Below are 26,777 nucleotides of genomic sequence, written 5' to 3'. Positions count from 1 at the left end.
GTCGCTTCCTGGAGATCTCACGAGGGAAGACACCCCAGACAGCCGGGGCCCTGAAGGAGCTCAGCAGAGGGGTCACCACTGTCCAGGGGATGGGAGAGGCCTGTCTGCACCCCGGCAAGGTGGGCAGGAGATAGGCCTGCTGCTGGGCCTCCCATCTGCAAAATGGGCCCGTATTTACACTCCAGCTGACTCTATATCAAATTGTAATTCAAAACTCGCTTCCCTGGAGGGGGCGAAGGTGTGGGTCTGCGTCCACAGAGTCCCACGGGTTCAGCTCAGGCCGAGCTCCGCCGGTTACAGGGCTGTGGAGAGGCTCCGCCCCACGAATGGGGCAGCACAGAGCCTGCAGCGGCCTCTCCTGACTCGGGCCCCGCCAGCTCTAGGAAGAGTCCTGGGTGGCAGGGTCCGGCGGCCTGCACACCTGTCACCGCGAGCGGCCCACGGTCCCGCCTGAGCCCACGTTGTGGGACAGCTGCCGGCAGCTTAACTGTGCCCCCAGCTGAGAAGCCCCGTCCGGCGCTCCCCGCCAGCACTAGGCAGTCTCCTGGTGACGCCACGGTGACACCACCAGGCGGGCAGGGCTGGGATGCTAGTGTGGTCACTGTCCGTTTCCCTTTGCACAAACTGGACCTAAAATGGGGTGTCGGTTCTGTCGTCACCCAGACCTGCCCGAGCGGAGAGCTGATGCCCGATGGGGGTGCTGAGGCCCCCAGGGAGCACGCGGCTGGCGGGGGAAGGTGCCGAGTCCCACGGGCCCCGGGATGCCGAGACCCACCTGTCCCAGCCATGCTGCCACGTGTCACCTGCCTGGCCGCTGGGGCCCCGTCCCCCGTCCCCCATCAGGCTGGTGGAGTCCACATTCAGCTGTAGCAGCGGGCGGGGTCCCCAGGCTGCTCAGAAAGAGCGCCTGCCTTCCCCCTCCCAGGCAGGGTAGCCCATGTAGAGGGGAGTCCTCGGTGGGCCTGGGGGTTTCCAGACTCTCCCACCGCTGACGAGTGGGTGTCCTGGGGACATGGCGGGTGCAGGTGAGTCCCTGAGCTGCCAGCCTGTGGCCCGAGCAGGCCTTCCTGCCTGGTCCAAGGTCCCCACCCCCGACCAAAAGCTGGGGGTGTCCGGGCGGCTCACCCTCCCAGCAGTCGAGCAGCAGGGCCGGGGGTGCCTGGGAGCCAGCGGACCCTGTGGCTTCCGCGTGAGCCCTGGCACGGTCCCTGCTCAGCACGGCACCCCACGCAGCCCAGGTCTGAAACCGTGTCACGCAGGCCCAGGGGTGGGGTGCCGCCACCGCAGGGCTCTGATGGGGGTGGAGAGAAACAGGAGCCCGGTCCCCTCACTGCCTCTGAAACACACGGAGCAGGAAAGCACGGCTCTGCCCACTCACCTCGAAGTGGTGTTGAAAAACCCTGAGCCTGGGGTGCTCTTGTTGGGGTCTGTAGTAGTGCGGGCTCCCCAGAGAGACAGAACCAATAGGATGTGTGCGCGTGTGCGTGTGCGTGTGTGTGTGTGTCTGTGTAGAGGCAGAGATTTATTTCGGGGCTTGTACGATTGTGGAGGCTGGCAAACCCCAAATCTGCAGGGCGGGCCTGAGACCCAGAGGAGAGGTGACATTGCAGCTCGAGCCCAAGGCCGTCTGGAGGCAGAGGTCTCCCGTCCTCGGGGGACATCAGTCTTTTCTTTAAGGCCTTCGACTGGTTGGATGAGGCCCGCCCACATCGTGGAGGGCCATGTGCTTTCCTCAGAGTCCACTTACGTAATGTTAGGCTCGTCCAGAAACACCTTTGCAGCAAACAACCACATCCAGACGAGGGTTTGAGCAAAGCTCTGGGTACCACGGCCAGCGGAGTTGGCACGTGAAATTCACCGTCACAGCACCCTTGGCTCTCTGTGACAAGGGGGGAAACTGAGGTCCGGAAGGGGGGTCACCTGTCCACACTCACTCGGCAGCTGGGCGCAGACTTGGGCATGTCAGCCCCGGGGTCAGGCGTCTGTCCTGGCTGTGTGGCTGACCCTCTCAGAGCCCTCCCTAGGAACAGGGAGCAGGTTTGGTCCACCCCCGGGGCAGCTGCGGGCGAATCGAGGCTGTGAGTGCAGAGTGTAGCCAGGCCAGCAGGGTGGCTGCCACGGGCAGTGCCCTGCCCTGGTCCTCTGGGATCTGGGGTCCTGAGTGGCTGTCCAGGCAGGGACCGCCACCCACCAGCTGAGGCTCCCTTGAGAACTGACCATGTCTGCCGTGGTCCCCAGAGCTGTGGCCCAACCTTGCACAGCCACTGCCCAGGCGTCGTCACAGAGCAAACCACGGCCCCTTTCCTATCGGCAGGTGTGGGGTCAGGCCCCTCGGATGCTCAGACCTGGCCAGTCTGAGATGCGGAGGCCTCCGCACCCATGTGGCTTGATTCCGCTGTTCTGGAAGCTTCCGGAGGGAAGGTCGTCTGGGTGTGTCGCACCCTGGGCTGCAGCCAGAAGTAGTTGGAAGGGTTCCCTACTGGCTGAGGAGCTAAGGTCAGGGCCTGAGGTCAGCCTCCTTGACGGACGAGACCTCAGCGAGCCAGGGCTCCTGCCTGACGGGCCTCCGTGGGCACGGGGCATGCCTTCTCTCACAGTACTCCAGGGGCTGGGGGCGCACAGAAAGGCAGCCCCTCGGGAGCCGTGCTTCCACCAATTTATTTCTTTTGTAAACATATTTTTATTTGTATATGGTCACAAAAGGCAAAACAAACGCTTTAGAATTTGTTGCAGGTGGAAGCATCCAACGGTGGTCTGGGGGTCCTTGCTGAACACCTAGTGATGCAAACCCCCAGTTCACTGTTAAATAGTATGGGTGTGGCCACGCGTTGGTGTCTGCAGCAGTGGGGCTTTCGGGTGCGATGGGAATCTGGGGGAGGTGTGGAGGTGCCCTAAGGTCTTGGCAGAGGTCAGAATCCTAGAATCCGGGAGAGCAGTGCCCAGGGGCCAGACAGGCAGCGCATGTTCAGTGAATGAATGAGTGAGCGAACGAGCTATGAGCAGATGTCCCAGCAGGGGGTCACTGTCCTCAGAAGTGTCCGCAGTGGGAACAGAGAAACTGACCACTTTAGGAATCTGGAGACATCTCCAAGCAATTCCTCAACCACCACGATGTTCAGATTTTCTTAAATGTATAATTTAAAAGAAAATCATTATATATGTTTATTGTAGAAGGTTTGGAAAATACAAACCAGAGTAATGAAGAAAATTGAAAATACTTATAACGCCGCCACACAGAAGAAACATGGCCTGTTTCGATTATTTACATGTATTGTTTTCTCGCTCAGCGACTTTTGATTGTAAAAATTGAGCTGCGAGCAGCCGTCCACACATTTTCATGCCATGTCGGTTCCACTGGGTGGGCCTCATGGATGTTAAAAGCAGTGTCCAGTTTGACAGCTAGACCAGGAATCCCGGTATTTTGCTTACGATGCCCAATTATCAGCCAGAGCGGCCTTTCCGAATGTTTGGTAACAGCTGCATTTCTTCTTTTGTGAATTATCTGTTCACAAGATCCTTTTCTATGGGGTATTTGCCTTTTTGTTATTATTTCTAAAATCTCCTTGGACACAAAGATTACCATTCACCTTCTGCATGAGACATACTAAATATTTTCATCTATTCAATTTTTTAGGTACAAAATTTGTTTTTAGAGCTTGTCTTCTTTTTATTTATTTGATTTATTCAAGCGTAGTTGATTTACCATGTTTCAGGTGTACAGCAAAATGATTCAGTTTCCTATGTATATATTCTTTTTCAGTTTCTTTTCCATTATAGTTTATTACAGATATCGAATAGAGTTCCCTGTGCTATACGGTAGGTCCTTGTTTATCTGTTTTATACAGAATAGTGTGTATCTGTTAATCCCAAACTCCTAATTTATCCCTCCCCCCTTTCCCCTTTTAAACCATAAATTTGTTTTCTATGTCTGTGAGTCTGTTTCTGTTTTGTAAATTCGTTCATTTGTATCAATTTTTAGATTCCACATATAAGTGGTATCATATGCTATTTGTCTCTCTTTGTCTGACTTACTTCACTTCGTGTAATAATTTCTAGGTCCATCCATGTTGCTGCAAATGACATTATTTCATTCTTTTTTATGGCTGAGTAGTATTCCATTGCATATACACACCACGTCTTCCTTATGCATTCCTCTGTTGATGGACACTGAGGTTGCTTCCATGGCTTGGCTATCGTGACTATTGCTGATAAGAACACTGGGGTGCACGTATCTTTTCGAATTAGAGTTTTCATCTTAGAGTCTATCTTCTTTTGTTTGATATTTATTTATTTGGCTGTGCTGGGTCTTAGTTGCGGCATGCATGCAGGATCTAGTTCCCTGACCAGGGATCGAGCCCAGGCCCCCTCTATTGGGAGCGCAGAGTCTTAACCACTGGACCACTAGGGTGTCTGAGTCTATCCTCTTGGTATTTTCTCCCTTAGTTTTTACGCTGAGTGTCCTTACTCTGAGATACACATTCTTCTATTGCTTTTATCATTTCTATTTGCTAAACCTGGGTTCACGGGTCCCGTGGTGTGAGGGGGCACTGCCACGGCACGTGCCTTCCCGGGAACGTGCTCTGCCTGGTGCCTTTGAGTCCGGAGGCCGCTGCTCTCTTCCCTCCCCCCAGCCACCGGCCCGAGGGCCAGGGTCACACAGACCGTCCCCGAAGCTCTGGATGCATTTTACAGGCCAGCGCACAGCTCACTGCTGCCTTGCCTCTTCCTTTCCTAAGCTCCCTGGCGACTGCCATACGTGCTCTCTTCCAGATGACCCATTTTATTGCTTTTTCCGAAGCAACGATTTTCGACGTATTTATCAATTTTAGCTTTTTTGTTTGTTTTCGGATTCATCGACTTTTTCTGCTGTCTGTGTATTTCCCACCTCCCTTCCCTTATTTCCTGAGCTTTGTGGCTCTTCCTCTCACGTCTGAACTTTCCATCCTGCACGTGTATCATCATTCCCTTCCGTCAGGCAGAAAAGCATTTAGGGCCTCGGGCTTCTTTCTCCATCGGGGACCCGTTGAACAGAGAAAGTTGCGCTGTCTCTTTTCTGAAGTGTCTGTACGTGTAAATTTGATTTGCTCTTGGACTTAAGGGATATTGAGCAGAGTGTTTTAAAGGTTCTAATTAACACGTGTGTGTTGGGGGGGCACCTCATTTTATTCCATTTGGTCAGAAACTGTGGCCCTAAAAATTTCTGCCATCAGCCTTCACGGGCGGTGAACGGAGCAGTGACGAACATGTGCAGTGGATTCTCCTGGGGCCGAGAATGTGTGGGTTCAGAGAATACGTGGGTGGCATCTTCCTCAACCCCCTCTGCCCTCGTCTTCCGATCTGTCTGGAAACTCCGTGACCTGGGGCGGGGATGGGGGTGGGGGGAGGGGTTCCAGCCCCCACTGGAATCTGCTTCTGTCCAATTCTTTTTTGTCTTCACATAAAACAGAAACGACCACATCCTAACTTTGTCTTTTGGTTTTAAAAGGTTGATGCCTATTTTAGATCCATTGTCAACACTGGCCTTTTTCTACATGAAGCAGCCTTGCACCCTCAGCTCCTGGGATGAATACCGCACCCCTGCCTTCCCCTCTTGTAACCTTTTCCTGACAGCATCTCTGTTCCTTGTCACTTGCTGGCCGTGCCTCTTGGAAACCAGCACCAGGTGGTTTATGGTCTGACCTTGAACGGTCAAGGGCAGGCTCTGACGCAAAGTCCTGATGCTCGGTGAGTCCTGGGGCCCCGCAGGGCCTCGTCTGAGGGTCTGCACTTCGGCAAAGCTTTCGTCTTTGACAGCAAGCCTCATCTGACAGCAGCGTACCCTGCCTCGGACGTGGGGCCTCCCTCTGCCTCTTCAACTTTCCTTTCTTTTTTGATGTTTCCTCTTTCTCTTCTGTCTTTTACCAAATAGGGACTATGGGCTTTTGTGGAGTGCGTGGGATTTGGAAGGAATATACCCTATTTTTCTTCTGGTGTTCCCTGACGGACCCCGACGCTCAGAGCTTTATTCATCGTGAAGGGTGATCCTCAGGGCGCCCGGGGTCCGCGGGGATGCACCACTTCCTGCAGTCGCACTCGGTCGCGCCAGCAGCCCCCTGCCGGGCAGGGTCAGGCTCAAGGGTAGCTCTGACGCAATGTCCTCACAGGCCCGTGGGGCCTTGGGTTTCTCAAGCCACCTCGACTTGGGGTTTTGCACCTTGAGTCCTGGGGCGGGGCTGCCCTTAGATCTGGGGAGAGTGCAGCCTCGGGGCCGTCGGGGTGGCAGGGAGGGTGCCGCAGGTCTGGGCTCGGGTGGCCCAGCTGGAGCCCGCGCCCCCCTCCCTGCTCTCGGATCAGCTGTCCCGGCCGAGTCGGGGCCTCACATTCACGAGGGCGGCCCGAGCCTGCCCTCCCCCAGAGCGGGACCAGGCCCGCAAGCCCTTCCAGGCACGCAGAGGGAGCCGAGGCAGAGTATGCCGCTGGGGCAGCCGGGGACCCGGGCACGGGCACTGCCCTGCGCCGTCCAGGGGGCCGGGCCCCAGGACGACACCCAGAGGAGGCCTCGGTCTGTGAGGCCCCGCCATGATGGTTGCGGCATCGGGGCCTCTGATGGCCAGTCCTGGCCGCCGGGCATGTCCACTGGCACCCCTGCCCGGGGCCGAGAGGAGGGCTGGCTGCAGGCTCCGCGCTCCGAGCTCCCAGAGCCACTGCGTGTGCAGGCGTCCTGCCCCCGAGGGGCCGTGGGCACTGGGGCTGGGGCGGAGCCGGGCGCGGCGGGAGTCCCAGTGCTTACTGGGGAAGAGAGCGCGGCGACACCCCTCCCATGGCCTGTGGGTCTTCTTGCCGTAACCAAGGTGCTCTCCCCACCGCGTGGGAGGATGCTCCAGCTGTGAGCGGCACCGGGTCCGCATCCTGCCGCTGCCGGGGCCCCGGTTTCCGCAGGCGAGGGTCGGGGTTTGCCTGTGGTTGCTGTGACTGTTTGGGGTCCGTGGCCACAGGAAAGGGCATCGAGCTGCTTTTGGAGGGCCTTCCCCACCCCTGGCGGGACTGGACCCCCGCCGGCTACGTGCACAGCTGGGGCGCCTGGGGCGGGGGCTCCCCGACCTCTACTGGGAGCAGCCTCTGCCTCCGAAGTGGGGTGCTATCTTGAGGCCGACTGGGCCCGGCGGCGCCCGGGTCAGCCGGGGGGTCAGTGAGCACGCGCGGGCCTCGTGGGGCGTCCGGCTGCGGAATATGCTAGGGACCCAGAGGGCTCTGGGGCAACACGGGGCTTTCACAAGTGGGTGGGCGTGGAGTAAACTGAAAGCACCTTCCCAGCTCCCGCTCTGTGACCCCGGAAGCCAGAGCAGGGCGTAAGTTCTGCTTTTGACCAGAACAGGAAAGAAAAGGGAAGGGGTCTGTTCTGTTATGACACTTCTAGCTCCTGGTTACAAGCTTGGTGGGGACCGGGGTGCGGGGTCACCCCCAAAAGACGGGAGAGTGGGGCTGGGCGGGACCTCTAAGCACTGGGTCCCCCCATGGGACCCCCTGGGACCCTCCTCCACCCCAGAGCCGCTGGTACACATGCAGGGGTTACGGGAGAGCAGAGGCGAGGGCAGGACCCACCTCCAGGTGCACCCAGAGCCCACAGGCCACGGCAGAGGCCACCACGGCAGGGGCCACATGGTCTTCGCCACAAGTGGACCTTGGGTGGGAGCATCTGCCGGCCCAGCACCGAGCAGTGTGCTGGGGAGAGGAGCTGGCGTTTGCAGGTATTCAGGGTGAGCCTGTTGATCCTGGTTGCGGATAACCCCCCACCCCGCCTGCTGCCTCTGGTTTGCTGGCAGCTCAGCACCCTCTCTGCTCTCTTGGCGTCAGATTAAAAGGCAGCAGCCCTACAGGTTCTCACACGTGGGGGCTCGAGGGCCCACGAAGCGCTGCCACCCCTCCCAGGAGCTGGCCTGAAGGACGTTTGCTGCTTTGGGCCCAGCCTGGGTCCCTTGGGGCACTTCGGGGGGAGGGTGCTGCTTCCACCTCCAAGACCAGAGCTCCAGCGCCAGGCCTCCAGCCCGCCCCCACGCTCTTGCCTCTGGGAGCATCAGGGCCAGCCGGTGGTGGCCCAACACCCTGTCCACGCCTTACCCCAGGCCCAGCAGGTGTGGACGAAGAAGAGCTCAGTAATGGTCGCCTAGAGCTCGTGGCCTCGGGCACAGCAGGTGATGGCTCTGCGGGCCCTTCTGTTGTCAAACAGCCCAAGTTCGAGTGCCTGACGCACAGTGAGGCCAAACAAACCGAAAGAGCGGAGTTTGGAGCAGAGAAAGGTTTATTGCAGGGCCGAGCAAGGAGCCGGGTAGCTCAGGCCCAGGAAACCCCGAGCTCCCCAAAGGGTTTCGGCAAAGCGTTTTTAAAGGTGAGGGAGGGGGGTCGCAGGGCATGCGATCAGCTCGTGCACAGTTCTTTGATTGGCTGATGGTGAGGTAACAAGGCAGGGTCACAGAGGTTCACGTTATCAGTCCTTAGGCTCCAGTAGGTCTGGGGGCTACACGGTCATGGTCATTGTGCAATTAACTTCTCCCATTTGGTAGGGGTTTTAGCATCTGTGAAACAGCATAGGATGCGCATCAGATACCGTTTGTTCGTTATCTGGGTCCTTCAAGGAGGAACTAAAGATTCTGTGACCGCTGTTATCTGGGTCCTTCAAGGAGGAACTAAAGATTCTGTGACCGCCGCATGGCTGATTTACTGTTTAAATCCTTACCAGTTCTCCTGGCCCAACTGAAAGTGTTCACATCCTTTCAATCGTTAATTCTCCAGCCAGGCTTTTGTGAGGCAGGGGAGGCCTGGGAGACTAAGCTTTTCTACAGACAAGAGGCAGGCAGAGGATGTGGGGGGAGGGGTCTGTCCCAGGCAGGCCCCAGATGTCCTGCCCGATTACACATCCTCACCCAGCGGGCAGCTGGCACAGTCCTGGCGCCAGTAGGTGCTCAGAGTTGGCTTCTCTCCCAAGTCCTGGTTCACCCCCCTCCCAGGAGGCCTGGGCCGGCCGAGTCTCTGCTCCAAGCTCAGCTCAGTTCACTGAGGACTCGGGGCCACGAAGGCCACGCGGGGCCCTGACCCGGAGCGCGGCACCTTGGGCGCGCGTGCGTGCATACGCGTGGTGAGTGTGTGTGTGTGAGCTTGCGTGCGTATGTCACTGTGAGGAGACCCACGCCCTGCTGGTCCTCGGGGGCTGGGGGCTCAGCTGCGTGGAGTGCACGCAGCCCCACTCAGCCCTCCTCTCCCGCTGGCGGCACAGCCCCATTGAGGGGGATCGGGGAGACTGACCCGTTCTGGCTACGCCCCAGCGCTGAGCACCCCTCGGCAGCAGGGACGGCCCGCCCAGCACTGCGTCTCTAGGCCCAGGGTCTGGGGTCCCAGGCCCAGTCACCGCCCCCTCCCCTCCACAGGACATGCTGCGCCAGCGCCCCCAGCTGCTGCTCCTGGGGAGCCTGCTCGCCCTCCGGTCTGGTGAGTCCCGCGGGGATAGCTCCTCATGGGAGGAATGGGACCCGCCCTGGCACCCTCCTGCCCCCAAGTCCCCTGCTGGAGGCTCAGGAAGGGCCCTGACCTGCCGCCCTTCTCCATTCCCCCGCCCACCGTGGGGCCCACCCTCCTGGAGGCCGCTTCCCCAGGGGCCCCGGTCTCCTCCCTCCCTCCTGGTCCTCTCCACCACCCCATTCACACCCCAGTCCCTGGAGGGCCTGCTGTCTCTGTGGGGGTCGGCCAGTGCCTGCCACAGGCTACGCCCCCCAGCCTGTCTCCTCTCCCCTAGTCCTGTCCCAGGAGTGCACCAAGTACAGGGTCAGCACCTGCCGGGACTGCGTCGAGTCAGGGCCTGGCTGCGCCTGGTGCCAGAAGCTGGTAAGAGCCTCACTGAGCGCTGTCCGCCGCCCCGAGGGGCCTCGCGCCTGGCCTGCCCTCCCCCCTTCCCTCCTCCCGGGCTGGACCTTCTTCTCTGCCTCTGGAACTGCTGCCCCCAGGAGTGTCAGCACTCTGCTTTCTAGTGGAGCAGAAGCAGCCCAGGGACACGGTGCCGTCAGAGACAGACAGGCAGACTCAGCATGTCCCCAGGCAGCCTGGCGGAGGCAGACCGGAGAGTGAAACCGCTGGGTCTGGACAGGTGCTGCCCGAGCCCCAGAGGCAGGAGCCCTGGCCAGAGACAAGGCAGAGATGCTTGCAGCAGGAAGGCAGCTGCTGCCGCCCGCCCGTGTGCCCCGCTGTCCGCTCCCAGAACACGGAGCACTGGGGAAGTTCCCTGCTGGAAACCTAACTCTTTGCTGTCCTTAGTTACTTCATGTTTAACTTGTGAGACCCTCTGGGAAGAAAGGCAAAGGCCAGGACGTGGGCTAGCTCCACCTCCTCCTGGGGAGGACCCCTTCCCTAGGGACCCCCAGATGCTGACCACGCCCTCCTCATGGGGGTCCCTGAGGTTCTGACACCACAGGTCTGTTTGGAAACACACACATGCACTCATATTATTTTTTTCTCAGTTGTTTGAGGGTAGGTTGCAGACACAAACCGCTTTGTCCCTTAATATTTCCAGGGACTTTGCCGAGAACAAGGTACTCACTGACAAAACCACAAGGCATTTATCAAAGATTGGACATTTAACCTGGTACTTTACTCTGATCAAATTGACACATCTTGTGCAAATTTTTCCAGTTGCTCCAATAATGTCTTTGATATCATCCCCCCCCCACCCTCCTCCACACCCACCCCACTGGTCAGTATTATAATCCAGGACCACACATGGCGTCCAAATGTCTCTCTATCTCCTGGAATCTGGAACATTCGCCAGCTTTCTTCGTCTTTCACATCCTTGCCATTTCTGAGGAGTTCACGGCAGTTTTGCAGAATGCCCCTCCTACGGGTTTGTCTGGCCTCCCTCTGATTCAGCCCAGGGTGTGCGTTTTTGGCGGGAACCCCGTGCAGGGCTCCTGTTGTCACTCCGTCCTGATACTGGGGATGCAGCCTGGACCACTCAGCTGAGGTGGCGTCTGCCAGGCTCTCCACCATAACGTCACTATTTCCCTTTTGCAATAGTAAGTAATTTGTGCGGAGATACTCCGAGGCCAGGAAATACTCTGCTTCCCATCAGGCTTACACCCACTAACTTGAGCATCTGTTGGTGTTGGCTGCCTGAATCAGTTCTCACTGGGACGGTTGCAAAATGGTGACATTCCTGTTCATTACTCCTTCTAATGGCTTCTAATGTAAGGAGGAATTTTTCCTTCCCCCAACCTCCCTCTCTCTGTCTCTCTCATCGGTGTAAACCCGTAGATGTTTATTTTATTCAGTAGCTTATAAGCTATCACTTTCATTTTGCCATTTTGAAGCTCGAAGTGCTCCCCGTTTAGACTTTGGGAGCCCCCAGGCTGGCCCTGTGTCCTGTTAGCACGCCCCAGCATCACTTCCTGAGCTCTCTTACTCTCTGGGATCGGCAGAGCTCCAGGCCCGTCTGCACTTTCCTCGCCCCCACTAGGGACTCAGACATTTCTCTGAGGGTTCCTGGTTCCCCTTCAGGAGAAGCCAGCCTCCCAGCATCCGCAATACACTTCCCCATTTTCTTAATCCTACGATTCACAGAAAGTGGTTACAGAGTTGCTACCTGCAGCACTGCAGGGGGGAAATCGGGTGTGGTCTGTGTTGTCTCCTCTTGTTGGGGTGCGGTCATAGTGCCGGCTTAAAAAGTCCGTCCTCAGGGTGAATTCCTCCCTTCCCTTTCCTGAGTTTATCATAGCATTTGAAATGCAGTCGGGTTCAATTGTTTCCCAGTGGATTCCATTTTAGGGGTTTCTTCCCTCTCCATTCCTGTTAATTTTCTTTCTGGAGTACTCAAAGCATTCATAGGGTTCCGAAAGCGAGGACAGTTCAGAGGCAGCTCAGGAAGCACCGCCCCTCTGCTGGCCCCGCCCCGGCGCTGGGCACGCCCCCTGCACCTGCCTGGTCTCCTACCGGCGGTTGCTCTCTCGAGCCTTCTTTTGTCGGAGGAAGCCGAGAGCAGGACCCTCCGATTGCGGCCGCTTCTCTCTCCCTGCCGTGTCCACATCCAGGGGGCCTTCGTGGGGGGCACAGTGGTCACGAGGGAAGACCCAGGACCCCCACGCTCCCCTCCGGCCTGTTTCCTTCTGAGCTGCCTGGCCCAGAGCCCTGGCCTGTATTCCGGATCCGCGTGGTGCCTGGGGGATGACACGTGGGCCAAGAGGGGACGCTCGCGTCCCCTTGGGAGGGAACCACTCCCTCCTTCGTCCCGTGCTGCTGACGCTGCCCAAGGGCCTGAAAACCCTGGGCCAGGTGCTCCGTGGGCCGCGGAGAGTCCCCGTGGCTCCACCTGGGGCTGGAGCCGTTGGTTCCTGAGTCGCCTCTGCCCGCTCGCGGGCTCTCCTGGGATGCGAAGCCTCGTGAACAGGTCCTCTGGAGGCCGCCCAGCCCCTGCCTCGTCCCGCTGCCACCGGGACTCCTGACCTGAATCCGGTGCAGATGAGGGGGTCAGCTTCGCACAGCATCCACAGTGTGGGCTCCCATCTTTTCTCTGCCCCTGACCCCTGACCCCTGGCTCCCCCAGAACTTCACGGGGCAAGGGGAGCCTGACTCCACTCGCTGTGACACGCGGGAGCAGCTGCTGTCAAAGGGCTGCGCGACGGATGACATCATCGACCCCAGGAGCCACGCCACGACCCAGGAGGACCAGGTGGGGGGCCAGAAGCAGCTGTCCCCACAGAAAGTGACGCTCTACCTGAGACCAGGTAGGCTTGGCCTCGGCTGGGGGTGAGCCAGCCCCTGATGGCCGCGTATCCCATGTGTCCAGGTCAGACAGCCAGGTGGGCTGGGCGAGGCCCTGGGACTGCTGGGAACCAGTCTGAGCTCTTCTCTTTGCCCCGGGGAGGGTGCCCCCAAGAGCCCCGTCGGCGGCTGGTGCCTAGTCTCTCTTTTTTTTTTTTTTTTTTTTTTTTTGCGGTACGCGGGCTTCTCACTGCTGTGACCTCCCCCGTTGCGGAGCACAGGCTCCGGACGCGCAGGCTCAGCGGCCATGGCTCACCGGCCCAGCCGCTCTGCGGCATGTGGGATCTTCCCGGACCGGGGCACGAACCTGCGTCCCCTGCATCGGCAGGCGGACTCTCAACCACTGCGCCACCAGGGACCCCCCCTAGTTTCTCTTTTAACCCTGAGTTCTGTGTCCTTTTTACAAGGGAGAACAAACCATCTGGAAAGCACTCATTTGTCACACTCTCAGAAGGCCAGGTACTCTTGGCAAAGTAAAGGCTCTGACGAGTCCTGCAGCCAAGGAACCCCAGTAACCATTTAAATCAGTGCTGCCCACCTGACTTGACCACGGACCCAGGTTCAGGACATAGCTCCCTGTTAGCGCTCCGAGAAACGCCCTTCAGGAAGGCGGCGTGGTGGAGCAGCGGGGGGTGTGGCGGGCGGGCCTGGGCAGGGCTGGGGCGGCCACACGTGGGAGCTGGTGCTGGTAGGTGGGCCAGGCAGAGGGGACTCGGTTCGGAGCTTGAGTCCTCACGTCTTTGTCCAGCACCAGCTGTGTGCTAGGCACCGTCCTGGGAGCTGGGGACACAGGCTATTCGTACTGACAGATAGACAAGTAATTAGAGGTACACGTGGTGATTAAGATGGCGAAGCGCAGAAGCCAGCGGGATGTGGTTGAGGAAGGGGGAGTATCCCCAGGATGGCCAGGGAGCCCTTGCTGGGACGGGACGGATTTGCCTGCTGGCTGGTGGTAGAGAAGGCCTTGCCGGGGAGATCGAGGGAGATCCAGGTGGATCTGAATTTCAACAATGACAGATAGACAACGAACACTTTTCAGTATCTCTGTGCCCAAATAGTCTTCTATTTGGGAATGTGCTCTTTATCTGAAATTCGAATCTGAGTAGGCGCCCTGCATTTTACCTGCAGGCCTCAGAGAGTGGGGGTCATGAGGGTCCTGAGGCCTGCAGGGGGCACCAGTGCCCCCGAGCCCTGCTAGATGAGGTGGCCTTCACTCTCCCGCGATTCCCAAATCCCGCAGGTCAGGCGGCTGTGTTCAACGTGACCTTCCAGCGGGCCAAGGGCTACCCCATCGACCTGTACTACCTGATGGACCTCTCATACTCCATGCTGGACGACCTCATCAACGTCAAGAAGCTGGGGGGCGACCTGCTCCGGGCCCTCAACGAGATCACCGAGTCCGGCCGCATCGGTGAGCTGTCCGCTCCCTCCTCCCCTGAGCCCCGGCCAGCCTGCTGCCTGCACACCCCCCAGGCCCCCACCCTGGGTACCTCTGTGCCCCCACGTCCTGAGGGCAGGGCACCAGGGCTCCAGACCTAGTGTCCCTGGTGCAACCCCCCAAGGGCCACCTTGCTTCCTCCCCGCCCCCACCCCCACCCCCGCTGCCCTCTGGCATGAGGTGGGGAAGCCGGGGCTCACAGCCCGCCCGACCCCTAGGCTTCGGGTCCTTCGTGGACAAGACGGTGCTCCCCTTCGTCAACACGCACCCCGAGAAGCTGCGGAACCCGTGCCCCAACAAGGAGAAGGAGTGCCAGGCCCCGTTCGCCTTTCGGCACGTGCTGAAACTCACCGACAACTCCAGTCAGTTCCGGACGGAGGTCGGGAAGCAGCTGATCTCGGGAAACTTGGACGCCCCCGAGGGTGGGCTGGACGCCATGATGCAAGTCGCCGCGTGCCCGGTGAGGCCCCTGCCTGCCCTGCTTTCTCCAGACCCGGGGGCCTCCGTCACGACACCCACAGATTCCACTATTAGCAGCTTGTGACCCTGTGCAAACCTTCTGAAGCCTAAATACAAGGAAATGGTCCTGTTAAGGAAGACCCCTGAGCCACCCAACCCTGGCGGTTCCTGCAGTAGAATCACCCCTACTTCCAGCGCCCCTCGAGGAACAGAGGGCGTCCTGGCCAGGCCCCCCGACAGTCATGTGGCTTAAGTGTCGGGGCCGGCCGTCCCCTGCCCCCTGCTGACCCCTCACCACATGGTCCTGTCCCGCCGCTGTATTGTGATGTGTTGCAACACATCGACCCACGTTTAGCCGCGCAGTCCCGCCACCTTCACAGACTGGACCCCAGCCCTCCAGCCCCTCTGCTCCCTGGGAGCGCCGTCCTGCGTCGCAGACACACATTTTCATTTCTGTGTGATGTCACGGGTCACGATGCGCGTGCGCCCTGGCTCTGTCGCCTCCTCATCACGGTGTCCGTGGGCTCCTCCCTCTGTGTTTGCAGTGAGATAAACATTTCTAAGTACTTTTTCTTCTTTGGGAGTGTCCCCTTAGGAAGTGGTCCCAGGTCCGAGCTGACTGGGCCACAGAGTATGCAAATGTAAACATGCATTCCTGTCCCTTCGGTGTCCCACGCATTCACCTGGGCATCTGGGAGCTTGTCGTCCCACAGACACTTGTCGGGCCCCCCTGGGCGCTGGGCCCTGTCTCTGGTCCTCCTGCCCCCCAGAAAACCCAGGAGTGGGGGGCACACAGCCCCGAGGCGAGCACGGCAAGCTCTGCCTTGGCCCCCCCCCCCATCTGGGGAAGCTGAGGCAGGTCACCCTGCCCTCTCCTTGTCAGGAGGAGATCGGCTGGCGCAACGTCACCAGACTGCTGGTGTTTGCCACGGATGACGGCTTCCACTTTGCGGGAGACGGGAAGCTGGGCGCCATCCTCACTCCCAACGATGGCCGCTGCCACCTGGAGGACAACATGTATAAAAGCAGCAACGAATTCGTGAGTGTGGCGGTGTCTTGGGGGGCGGGGGGGAGGTCGGCTCACTGCCAGCCCGGGGTCCAGAGGGGTGGGGAGGGGCCCTCGCTCTGGGGGAAGCACTCGAACGGCACCAAGAGGTCAGAATTCTCTGGTCCAGGGCTGCTGTGAGACGATGCTCGGCACCCTGGAGTCGTAAAGCCCAGGCACTGCAGAGGACTTTAGAGATGTGACCCTTGGGGTCCTCCACCTGCAGCCTGCAGACTGGAGGTGGGTGTTGGTGGCAGCTCTCAGGGGCCCACCGACTGGGACAGGACGGATGTGACATCTGAGGCTCCGGTGAGCCTCTGCCCGAAATCGCGCACGTCGTGAAGTTGTGAAAATGGGTGCCACTGTGCTGGGGGCAGCGTCTGAGATGCCGCCTCCCGGAGAAGGCAGAGGCGTCTCGCCAGCGCCCCACAGTGCGGACACCGCAAAACGCTGCTCACCACTCCTCCGCTTTGGGTGTCTGGGAGCGGCTACTGGCCACTGGATTTCTTTTTTAGTGCATTGATCAGGAAGCACTTCTCAGCTTTTAATATTTTCTTGAGTGTATTTCAATATTGTCAGTTTCCCTTCTAATCCCATCATCTTACGCGTTTGCGAGCGTTTGCGAACATCATTGGGAACGGGCCCCATCACAGCAGGAGGCAGGCGGAGCCTCTGCGCCCTGGGCCGTCACTTCTGCCGACAGGAGCGGACAGGCAGCTTGGATGGCTTGTCCCCAGCCTTGGGAGCCATCTGACCGGGGGTGCCCTCTCTAGGACTACCCATCGGTGGGCCAGCTGGCACACAAGCTGGCAGAAAGCAATATCCAGCCCATCTTCGCTGTGACCAAGAGAATGGTGGCAACGTACGAGGTAAGCGGGCTTGAGCAATCCGGCAGGAAGAGGCGTCGCAACTGGATGGTGACCAAATCCAGGGTGACCACGGCCTGAGTTCTGCTTCCGGGCTGGGTGCGTGGGCTGTGGTCACGCAGCAGCCCCGAGTTTCGGGGAGTGAGCACTGCTGCTGAGGAGCTGAGGCCGCATGACACTGACAAGTCCTTGCACTTCAGTAATCGTGGTTTTGCCTCAACGAAACCCTTTGGGTCTGCACACCCCGTTTTTCACGTCAGGGAAAGTTCCTTGTTTTGTGTCCACATACGTTTGCAGGTCAGCACTGTTCACACAGTGTAAGGTGTACGCAGGAGGGCTCTGGAACCCCCAGCGCACGGCTCAGTGTCGCGAGGAAAACACCCCCATAACCAGCAGGCGCCCGGGCCCCCCAGCAGCTGTGACAGCACTTCCTTCACGGCTCAGGAGACCTGGGTCTGTCCCGACTTTTCTGAATTGCTGTTCTTACTAAATTTTTCTGTGGCGTGGAATTCTCGTGGGGAAGTTTCTTTGTCGTAGAGCGTTTCTCATCCCTCCTCCTTCTCCCAGTCACTGTGGGGCTGTTTTAGTTGCTGTGCTCTCATCTGCCGGGCTCAGCGTGGTGGCCTCTGGCTGCGATGGGCTGGGAGCGCCTCCCGGCCCCTGTCCTTCCCTAAGTCCCGGTCCCCTTCCTGCTGAGGCCTGCGGCCTGCTGTGCCTGTGTGGGGCGTTTGCCAGTGGGGCCAGCCGCGCCTGCCATCAGCGTTCCCAGGGGATGCCGAGGGAGGAGGGGCGGGTGTCCGGAAGACCCCGCCGGGGGCTGGCAGTGGGTATTGGCCAAGCCACAAGGACAGCAAGGCTGGTGGCCGGGTGCCGCTGAGACGCCACCCACCCACATGAGCTTCCCGAGCGCTGGCAAGTCAGGGCCTCGCAGCTGCCGTGTCCCTGACCGTGTTCCGGGACGTGACAGTCTCCTCCTCGCCAGGTGGTAGCAGGTCCCAGTGATTTGCTATTAGGGGCAGGGATCGTGTCCCAGAAGGTAGTGTGGTGATGGGGCAGAAGCTGGAGACGGGAGACTCGGACCCCAGGCCCTGCTCCCCAACAGCAAGGACAAGGCCCCGGGCAGGTCACAGGCCTTTCTGAGCCTTAGCTTCCTGACCCCACTCCCGGGGCTCCTAGCGAGGGGGGGTCAAGGAGGCCCGAGTCTGTATGGGCAGCTTACGCTGGACCCTCCTCAGTATGTGTTTCTGCACCGAATGGAGAGCAGGTGGCCGGGGGGGTCCCGAGGCTGAGGAGGAGAGGAGAGGGTGGCGGAGGCCGGAGGTGGGGTGGCCAGGCTGTGTGTCCTTGTGAGCTTTGTGGAGGAGCCTGGACTCCATTCTGGGGCGTCACAGCAGGGCTTTGTGGCAGGACGTGACCCACCCTTGGTTCTGCAAGACAAAGTGATGGTGCAATTTCCCGTGAAAGATGGGCTAAACTAAGGGTGGCAGGGACACAGATGTTCCCTGGAGGCTGCCCCAGGCTTGTCTGCATGACCTCGGGCTCCGGCCTGCCCACCCCAGAGGTGCCGCTGGGCCAGCCGGCCCCGCCTGCCAGACCCAGTTGCCACCATGTTGTTTAACACACAGCCATCGTGAAAGTTAGATTAGGTCAGCTCACACGCTCGGAACACGTCGCTTGCTGGTTTTGTGCCGCATTTCACGATTGCCTGTGCCCTTGGGTTCTTTGTGCCTGTCACAGCCGCGTGATGGGGTGGCATCTTTTTTTTTTAATAGACTTATTTATTTATTTATTTTATTTGGCTGTGTCAGATCTTGAGGCACGTGGGATCTTTCGTTGCAGCGTGGGCTCTCTAGTTGTGGCACACGGGCTTAGTTGCCCCTTGGCGTGTGGGATCTTAGTTCCCCGACCAGGGAGTGAACCCGTGTGCCTTGCATTGGAAGGCGGATTCTTAACCACTGGACCACCAGGGAAGTCCCTGGGGTGGCATCTCACCATGGCGAGGCACACCTTCCCGGCTCTGCCTTCAGTGCTGGGAAATCAACAAGGGTGGAGTATTTCTACTGAGGAAATCGGCAAACGCTGCAATTCAGGGTGCGCTTCCTGAGAGCCGGTGGTTAAACGTTTGCCTGCACAACAGTGGACCACGTGCTGTGTTACCTGAATACAGTAAGAAATCGGGGGCATGGTTCTCTGAGCCAGCTCGCAAGCAGGAAGGAAACCCTCTGGGGTGTTACTACAAAACTGGGTGGATGCTGAGGTGTCCTGGTACCAGGGTTCTGGCCATGCCCACCTGTCTTCTTCCCTGACAGAAGCTCACGGAGATCATCCCCAAGTCTGCAGTCGGGGAGCTGTCAGACGACTCCAGCAACGTAGTCCAGCTTATTAAGAACGCCTACAACGTAAGTGCCCCCCGGGTAGTCGGCCAAGACGCCGCCCCGCTGCAGGCCAGCAGGAGGAAGGTCTGGGGAGGAGAGCCCCTGCGTTCTGTGGGCCATCCTCGGGCACTTGCCCAGGGCAGCTGTCCTCCTCGTTGACGGTGTGGTAGGTGCCACCCCAGGCCCTCCGTGCCTCCCCTGGGACACAGGCATCAGGCCCTCTTCCAGCCAAAGGGTCTGCTGGCCTTGCGAGCACAGCTCGCTGGGAGCACCCAGTAAGCACTGATGACACTGCATTGAGTCAGAGCCCCACTGAGGCAGCTCCGTTTGCTGCTCGTACCCTCCTGGAGCCCTAGCCACCCCCACCCCGAGCAGGCCCTCCCACACTCCAGATGCTGCCCATGGGGGGGCTCTGTCTTTGCACCGACGATGCCACCTTCAGTGAGTGGCTCATTCACCTCTCTGTCTCTCTCTATCTCTGTTTCTCTGTCTCTCTTCCTGTCTGACGGTCTGTCTCGCTCTCTCTCATTCACTTAGACAGTTTTTCCAGCTCCCACCCTGTGCCACGCACTGGGGTTTCAGTGGTGGGTGGACGGTCAAGCTCCCGTTCTTGCAGGGCTGTGACGTGTCTCCACGTCTGTCCCTTCCACTGGCCTGTCTCAGGGGGCGTGGCATGGGGTGCAGGACCCGGCACCCGTGGAGCTCTCAGTGGACACACGGGTGGAGGGAGGGGGATGAGAGGCGTGCCGGCCATCGGCCGGGAAGGGGCGGGAAGGGCCGGGGACAGCGGGATGAGCCTGAGCACGGTGCCCTTTGCCCACAGAAACTGTCCTCCAGAGTCTTTCTGGATCACAACACCCTCCCTGACACCCTGAAAGTCACCTACGACTCCTTCTGCAGTAACGGGGTATCGAAGGTGGACCAGCCCAGAGGGGACTGCGACGGCGTCCAGATCAACGTGCCGGTGAGGCTCCCTCCCGGCCTCTGGAAGGGGCTCCCCCAGGGACAGCGAGGGAGGGTGCACCCCGGCACACGGCTTCACAGGGACCAGCAAGAGGCGGGGTCCAGTCCACCGCGGGTCCAGTTCCTTCCCTTGAAAATCCACACACACTGTTCGCGGCCCGGTGTACACCGACCGCCGCGAGGACGGCAGCGCCCCCTGGGGGCAGATGCCGGGTACAGCGCCACCCGCCTAAGAAGGGCGTTCCTTCTACACGGGGCATCTGCTTTGCTTTGATTTTCGTGTTTTTGTTTTTTGACAAACACATTAAAGCAGGGGCCACACAAATGATTATAAACAGGCACTGAGTTATGTCCCTGATATTTTTAATTTGTCGTGACCAGAACAATTAAACTTTTCCTTTCTCCAGCTGTGAATTAATATTCAGCAAAATACTTGCTTTTATTTCTAAACGACATCGGAATTCTTTCAGCTCTGTGACTTACTAAATGTGTGGGACTTTTTAGTGAAATGTGTCCCCCTCATACGCGGTGATCCAGACAGGAATTTATTCAGTCTTCTGACTGATTGCTTACTTCCCTGATGTTTCTGCTCTGTCTTCACATACGGGTTGGAGATTCACTCACGTTGATTTGCAGTGAGGCTTGCCGTGGCCGAGCTGGTGCCCCCTGAAGCTCAGTGCTGGCTGAGCAGCAGTGCTGTGTGAGTGGCAGGGACTTTGCCCTGCCCGCTCGGTTCCCCTTGGGCTTTCGGGGTCAGAATACAACCCCACATGCAGAACCTAGGACTTCCTGTGCGATTTTGGCATCTTAGCCTCCAGGCTTTGGGACAAAATACATGGAGAAAATATACATCATTTACAGAGTCATTCTAAAATTCTTTTAAAGGGATGTGAGATTAAAAGTATTCTAGGGCTTCCCTGGTGGCATAGTGGTTGAGAGTCCGCCTGCCGATGCAGGGGACACGGGTTCGTGCCCCGGTCCGGGAAGATCCCACATGCCGCGGAGCAGCTGGGCCCGTGAGCCATGGCCGCTGGACCTGGGTGTCCGGAGCCTGTGCTCTGCAACGGGAGAGGCCACAACAGTGAGAGGCCCGTGTACCGCAGGAAAAAAAAAGTATTCTAAAGACATCCCTGCTCAAGTCCAGGCCACCAGAGGATGGCGGGGGGGAGCTGCAAGAGGGCCGGGGGGCATGTTCCAGCATCTCTGACTCTGCGTTTCCAACTCGCATCCTCTCTTCCGTCATCTCCCCTCCCAAGTCCTGAAACCACCTGGAGTGTCCATGTCCTTCCCTCCCCCCACCGACATGCACTCCCCTGGCGGCCCAGCAGAGGCGGTCCCCTCCATGCTTGGAAGCCCAGGACGCTGATCCTCACCCTGCTAGGCCGTGCCCTTGTCCACGCTGCCCAGGGAGGAGGTGGGAGCAGGGTTGTGTGCCCGGGGTCCAATGTTCACCTGAGCCCTGCTTTCCCACTACAGATCACCTTCCAGGTGAAGGTCACAGCCACAGAGTGCATCCAGGAGCAGTCATTCGTCATCCGGGCGCTGGGCTTCACGGACACGGTGACTGTGCGTGTCCTCCCCCAGTGCAAGTGCCGGTGCCGGGACGCGAGCCGGGACCACAACCTCTGCGGCGGCAGGGGCTCCATGGAGTGCGGAGTCTGCAGGTGCGGCCGCGGCCCCGCCTCCCGCGCAGGCGCGCCGCGGCAGAGCCCGCGCGGGAGGGCCCTGACCCCACATCTCCCATGCAGGTGCGACGCCGGCTACATAGGGAAGAACTGCGAGTGCCAGACGCAGGGCCGGAGCAGCCAGGAGCTGGAGGGAAGCTGCCGGAAGGACAACGGCTCCATCATCTGCTCGGGGCTGGGGGACTGCATCTGCGGGCAGTGCGTGTGCCACACAAGCGATGTGCCCAACAAGAAGATCTACGGCCAGTTCTGCGAGTGTGACAACGTCAACTGCGAGCGCTACGACGGCCAAGTCTGCGGGGGCGAGAGTGAGCGCGGGGAACAGACCAACCGGCGGAGCCTCAGCCGCCCCTGGGGCGGTTGCGGGGGGCGGCTCGGGCTGGGGCTCGGGCGGGGCTGAGTCTGCGGGGGCCCCTGTCTTCCAGAGCGAGGGCTCTGCTTCTGTGGCACCTGCAGGTGCCACAACGGCCACGAGGGCTCGGCGTGCCAGTGCCTCAAGTCTACGAAGGGCTGCCTCAACCTGGATGGCGTCGAGTGCAGCGGCCGCGGCCGGTGCCGCTGCAACGTGTGCCAGTGCGACCCCGGCTACCAGCCGCCCCTGTGCCTCGAGTGCCCGGGCTGCCCCGCGCCCTGCGCCCGCTACGCGTGAGTATCTCGCTGCCCCGCCCGCCTCGCGCCTCCGCGGCCCGGGAAAACCGCCGTCCGGCCGGACCCGGGGCGCGGGGCGCTGAGGACGGCCCCGCAGCTCCGGGTGGCCCGGGCCCCGCGCCCCCGCCCCTCCTGCCCGCGGTCACGCCGCGCCTCGCCCGCAGCAACTGCGCCGAGTGTCTGAAGTTCGACCAGGGCCCCTTCGCCAAGAACTGCAGCGCAGCGTGCGGGGAGACGAAGCTGCTGCCCAGGCCACTGCCCGGCCGCACGTGCAAGGAGCGCGACTCCGAGGGCTGCTGGATGACCTACACGCTGCTGCAGCGCGAGGGGCGGGACAGATACGACGTGCACGTGAACGACACGCGCGGTGAGCCCGGAGGGGCGGGGTCAGGACCGGGTCCCCGCACCGCTCAGCCCGCCCGCCGTGCGCCCTGCTCCGGGGCGGCCGGCTGTCCCGCAGGGGCGCTTCCCGGAGCGCTGGCGCTGAGCGCGGCCTGGAGCGCAAGCCCCGAGAGCCGGCCCAGGGGACCACTGGGGCCGCCGGACCCACATCCGGCCCTGGCCCTGGAGGGGCCCGCGGAGCCGGAGCCGGCTTCCCCAGGGGCCGCCGCCCGGCTCGCCAGGGTCCCAGAGGCTGACTCTGTCTTCATAGGTTCCCGGGACACGGGGTGGGGACACATGAACCGGTTCCCAGGGGTAAAGACGCTGGCGGGGCGTGTCTCAGAGGTCAGAAGGTCTCTCTGAAGAGGACGCTTGCAGCTGAGACCAGGGCATGAGAGGGTCAGAGGTGCTGGGCTGGGCTCTTACTGGGCCCCTGTGAGGCCGGGGGCGGGGGCGGGGTGGGAGGGGTTGGGCTTATGTCTCTTCCCAGACACACCGGAGGGCCAGCCGGCTTTCAGAGGAGTGCGCTGTGCTCTCACAGGCCGGGCGCAGACCTGGGAAGGGCCACTGCCCAGTCCGGGCACTGAGCAGGGCGGGGTTGGGGTCCTGGGGGCGGCGTGGACAGAGCCTGCCCTTGGATGGAACTCTGGGCGGGATCAGGAGAGAGGGCAACAAGTAGGGACGGAGGGTAGGTCAGCGTTGAGGAGGTAGGTTGAGTGGACAATGGCAAAGCGTGTGTGGGACGCGGGGACTTAGAGTAACACACCCACGAGGGGATGGGCTTGAGGGTTACAGCAGCAGCACGGGGAGCCGTGTGGACACACCAGCTCTCGGTACCCCCGCCCCTTTACTGCTCAGAGAGGCTGCGGGGGTGGGGCACAGGCCGCGAGGCCGGCCTCTGGGGTGAGCGCAGCAGACGTGGGACAGCAGCCCACCCCGGGGACCTTACAGGACTGAGACCTGCTCCCAGCTCCCCTCCCCACGACAGGAGCCCCAGGAAGGCAGATAGAGCCCAAGCCCTTTGTCTGTCACCAGGGCGGCAGAGCCCAGCCTGCTGGCGCAGACCGCTGTCCCCGGGTGTTTTAACAGGCACGTGTGGGGTCAGGTCTGGCTTCGTGCGCGCTGGCTAAGTTGTTCCACTTCTGTGAGGGAGGGAGGTTCCCTGGAGAGGCCAGGATGGTGCGGGGGGAGTGCCAGCGAACCCCAGTGCCCACGAGCCGGGCAGACGGGCTCCCGCTGAACATCGTGCCTTGATCAGGCGCCGCGCAGGCATGCTACAGTCCAGAGCCTCCCCTCCCCCAGGCTCAGGGGGAGGCTGGGTGCAGCCCCTCAGGCACTGGGACCCCACCCCCCTCATTCCCAAGGCTGCTGCCATTGGTTCCCCTGGGAATGCCTTTGCGAGGAGAGTGCCCACCCCTAAACTGTGACCCAACGTGGGTTAGGCTGGGTTCCAGTGATCGGGTCATTGGCTGTCCAGGTGGGAGGCCAGGGTCTGGCCCTGGTTACTTACTGGCCCCCTCAGCCCCCTTTCCTTCTCCATGAACAAAGGGCCTCTCAATTTCATTTGGAACCACACGGCCTGGCCTTGTGCCCAGCTCTGCACCCTGCCTGGCTGGGGGCCGGGGCCGGGGCCAGGGCCGGTTTGCTCACTGCCTGTCACTGAGAGCCAGCAGCGGAGCGCCGACACCGTGCAGGGACGGGCGGGCCTGACGCCCCCGCGTGTGTGCCTCTTTGCCTAGAGTGCATGAAGGGCCCCAACGTCGCCGCCATCGTGGGGGGCACCGTGGCAGGCGTCGTGCTCGTCGGCCTCCTCCTGCTGGGCATCTGGAAGGTCCTGACCCACCTGAGTGACCTCAGGGAGTACAAGCGCTTCGAGAAGGAGAAGCTGAAGTCCCAGTGGAATAACGTGAGTGGCCCCGGGGCCCCACAAAGGCGCGCCTCCCACCTCTGCGGCGAGGGCACGCCCACGGGAGCCGAGCCCGCCTCACCCCACCCTCGCAGCTCATCCCCGGAGCCCAGCGCCTTCCTCCCTGCGCTGACAAGTCTCGCTTGCTTTCTCACCAGGACAACCCCCTTTTCAAGAGCGCCACCACGACAGTCATGAACCCTAAGTTTGCTGAGAGTTAGGGCTGCTTGGTGAAGACGGGGCCTCCTGCGCCGCCCAGGAGGAGCGCCCCACGCCACGTCCCCTCCCGCAGGCCGCCCGTGACCCCGTCGCCCGGTGGACTCGGCTGACACTTGACAACTTCACCACTAACTGAAAGTCCACCGTTTTTCCTGCCCCCAGAATGACAGGCGCGGCCAGATAATGCTAGGGACGCATCAGAAGGGCCAGCCTCCCCCTTCTGACATGAGTGACTTTTGATAGCTCGCGTCCCATAGCTCGCGTCCCATAAGGTTAGACATGTGTTGTCCTTTGTAAAAATTAGCACCGCGGTCTGATGAAAGGTGGTACAGATTTATTTATATGTGAACTTCTCAGAGTGTAAAATTACATCCCGTTGATCATGCTGCCCCCAATCACGTGTACAGAAAAAATTAATAACCCTTCCGCAGGGGCTTCCCTGGGCGCCGCGCTCTGTGCCCCACCTCCACTGCTCTTCACACACTCCGAGGGTCCGTGTAGACTTTGGGCCGTGGCTCAGGGCTCTCTTTTCCTCCTTCCTCACCTGTTGGCCGTGCACGCCCCTCTCTGTCCCTGTCCCGGCCCCACCTCCTAGGCATCTTTCAGAAGACAGGGGACGGCCCCAGCAAAGGGGTCCCCCTGCAGAGCTTGAACGGGGCCGAGGCAAGATGGGAAAGTGGGCGTCTGTCACGCTCTCGGCTGTCTACACCCGCTCTTGGGTGATGAGTGGAAGAGAGTTTAAATAAGTGTGTTTCTCACGGGCTGTTTCCTGGGGTGACCTGGAGGTCAAGGTGATCAGGTGTGATGGTCGTAGGTGGCAGGTCCCAGCGTGATCACCTAGCCGTGTGCGTGTCTGCCAACCTCTGCAGGCTCCGTGTGGGTCAGGGTCCGGGTGTGGCCCGTGAGGGTCCGTCAGGGTGGGGCGGTCCTGGGTCCCCAAGGAAAGGGCTCTATTCCGGTGTGTTAACATCCTCTGCAGCCCTGGCGATGCTGCTCTTCCCTCACGTTGCACAGACCTGAGAGGCGCAGACAGATGTGAGCACGGGGTGCATATCTGTGAATATACATTCACGTGCATAGACATAGTTTCAGATGCTATTTCCCCTTATTTTTTTCCGTAAAATGTATAACTTTTTATTAAAATCCCAGCATAACTCTTTATTAAAAACACATCAGTTCAGGGCCTTCCCTGGCGGCTCAGTGGTTAAGAGCCTGCACTTGCACTTCCAGAGCACTGCCTATGCCCGTCTCTGTGCAGAGAACAGTGCGCAGAAGCAGAGACCCTCGCTGCCCTCCTGGAGGTGCACAGAGGGTAGCCTCACAGCCAGTGTAAAATGGTAAACGACGCCCACTGAGACGGAAAAGCACGTGGTCCAGGGCTGAGAGCGAGGTTTAAAAAAATAAGGGTGACCATCTCCCCCTCTACACTCCCGCAGCTGAGAACTTTCACTGCTGCTTGGTCCCCTGCAGGGGGGAAGCTCTGCCTTCCCTGCTCGAGCCCACTCGCTGCTGCTGGGGTGCCAGCACCCTGTCCTGTCTCGTCCTGCGTCGCCTCATCCCACCTAAGGCCTCTTACGCCTCTCCACCCACACACCAAGTGAGGAGCGTGGCTAAGGCCCACGGGCGCTCCCGCCTGTTGCCCATCACTCTAGCGCCCCTGGCATCCGTCCTTCCTGCCTGTCCATAAACAAGCGGGTTTAAAACAGAATAACCAACGGTTAACCTTCTACCACCTTAGTGGTGCTGCATCCTTCCACACCTAGGCGAGGAATCAGGCTCTATTTTTCCAAAACGTTAAAACCCGATTGAACAAAATGGAATCACTTGCAGACAACGTTGGGCTGCAGGTCATCCAGTCTCCCCACCTGGTAAATGTGGATGGCTGTGCACGTTCCTAGCCTTGACCCTTCCCTCCATGACCCCCGGAAGGCGAGCCCCTCCTCACATGTGGTCTGTAAGCCGCAGGTCCCCACTCCGGTCCCAAGCCCTTGCAGACGCCCCTCCCCCCCGCCATG

At 60.2% G+C, this 26,777-nt stretch overlaps 1 protein-coding gene across 3 annotated transcripts in view; it reads left to right on the top strand.

Moving 5' to 3' along the window:
- ITGB2 (integrin subunit beta 2) overlaps positions 1 to 25,151 on the top strand; it is a 34,128-nt gene extending 8,977 nt beyond the window's left edge. For 2 of the 3 annotated variants that reach the window (XM_079922914.1, XM_079922913.1), the window contains exons 3-17: positions 9,402 to 9,462; positions 9,767 to 9,855; positions 12,560 to 12,740; positions 14,018 to 14,188; positions 14,434 to 14,675; positions 15,558 to 15,713; positions 16,493 to 16,588; positions 18,895 to 18,984; positions 19,784 to 19,924; positions 21,400 to 21,587; positions 21,672 to 21,916; positions 22,034 to 22,253; positions 22,421 to 22,623; positions 24,377 to 24,543; positions 24,702 to 25,151. In XM_079922914.1, coding sequence (XP_079779040.1) covers positions 9,405 to 9,462; positions 9,767 to 9,855; positions 12,560 to 12,740; positions 14,018 to 14,188; positions 14,434 to 14,675; positions 15,558 to 15,713; positions 16,493 to 16,588; positions 18,895 to 18,984; positions 19,784 to 19,924; positions 21,400 to 21,587; positions 21,672 to 21,916; positions 22,034 to 22,253; positions 22,421 to 22,623; positions 24,377 to 24,543; positions 24,702 to 24,764 — 2,310 coding nt within the window. In that variant the 5' untranslated portion in view covers positions 9,402 to 9,404 and the 3' untranslated portion in view covers positions 24,765 to 25,151. Of the gene's footprint in view, positions 1 to 9,401; positions 9,463 to 9,766; positions 9,856 to 12,559; positions 12,741 to 14,017; positions 14,189 to 14,433; positions 14,676 to 15,557; positions 15,714 to 16,492; positions 16,589 to 18,894; positions 18,985 to 19,783; positions 19,925 to 21,399; positions 21,588 to 21,671; positions 21,917 to 22,033; positions 22,254 to 22,420; positions 22,624 to 24,376; positions 24,544 to 24,701 lie in introns of those variants that run through there. The other variant, XM_079922915.1, reaches the window with a different exon arrangement.
- Positions 25,152 to 26,777: the final 1,626 nt, after the last annotated feature.

This window comes from Stenella coeruleoalba (genome assembly GCF_951394435.1).
Source record: "Stenella coeruleoalba genome assembly, chromosome: 5".
Classification (NCBI taxonomy): domain Eukaryota; kingdom Metazoa; phylum Chordata; class Mammalia; order Artiodactyla; family Delphinidae; genus Stenella; species Stenella coeruleoalba.
The sequence above is the reverse complement of the archived record's forward strand: the minus strand, read 5'-3'. Positions and strand labels throughout refer to the sequence as shown.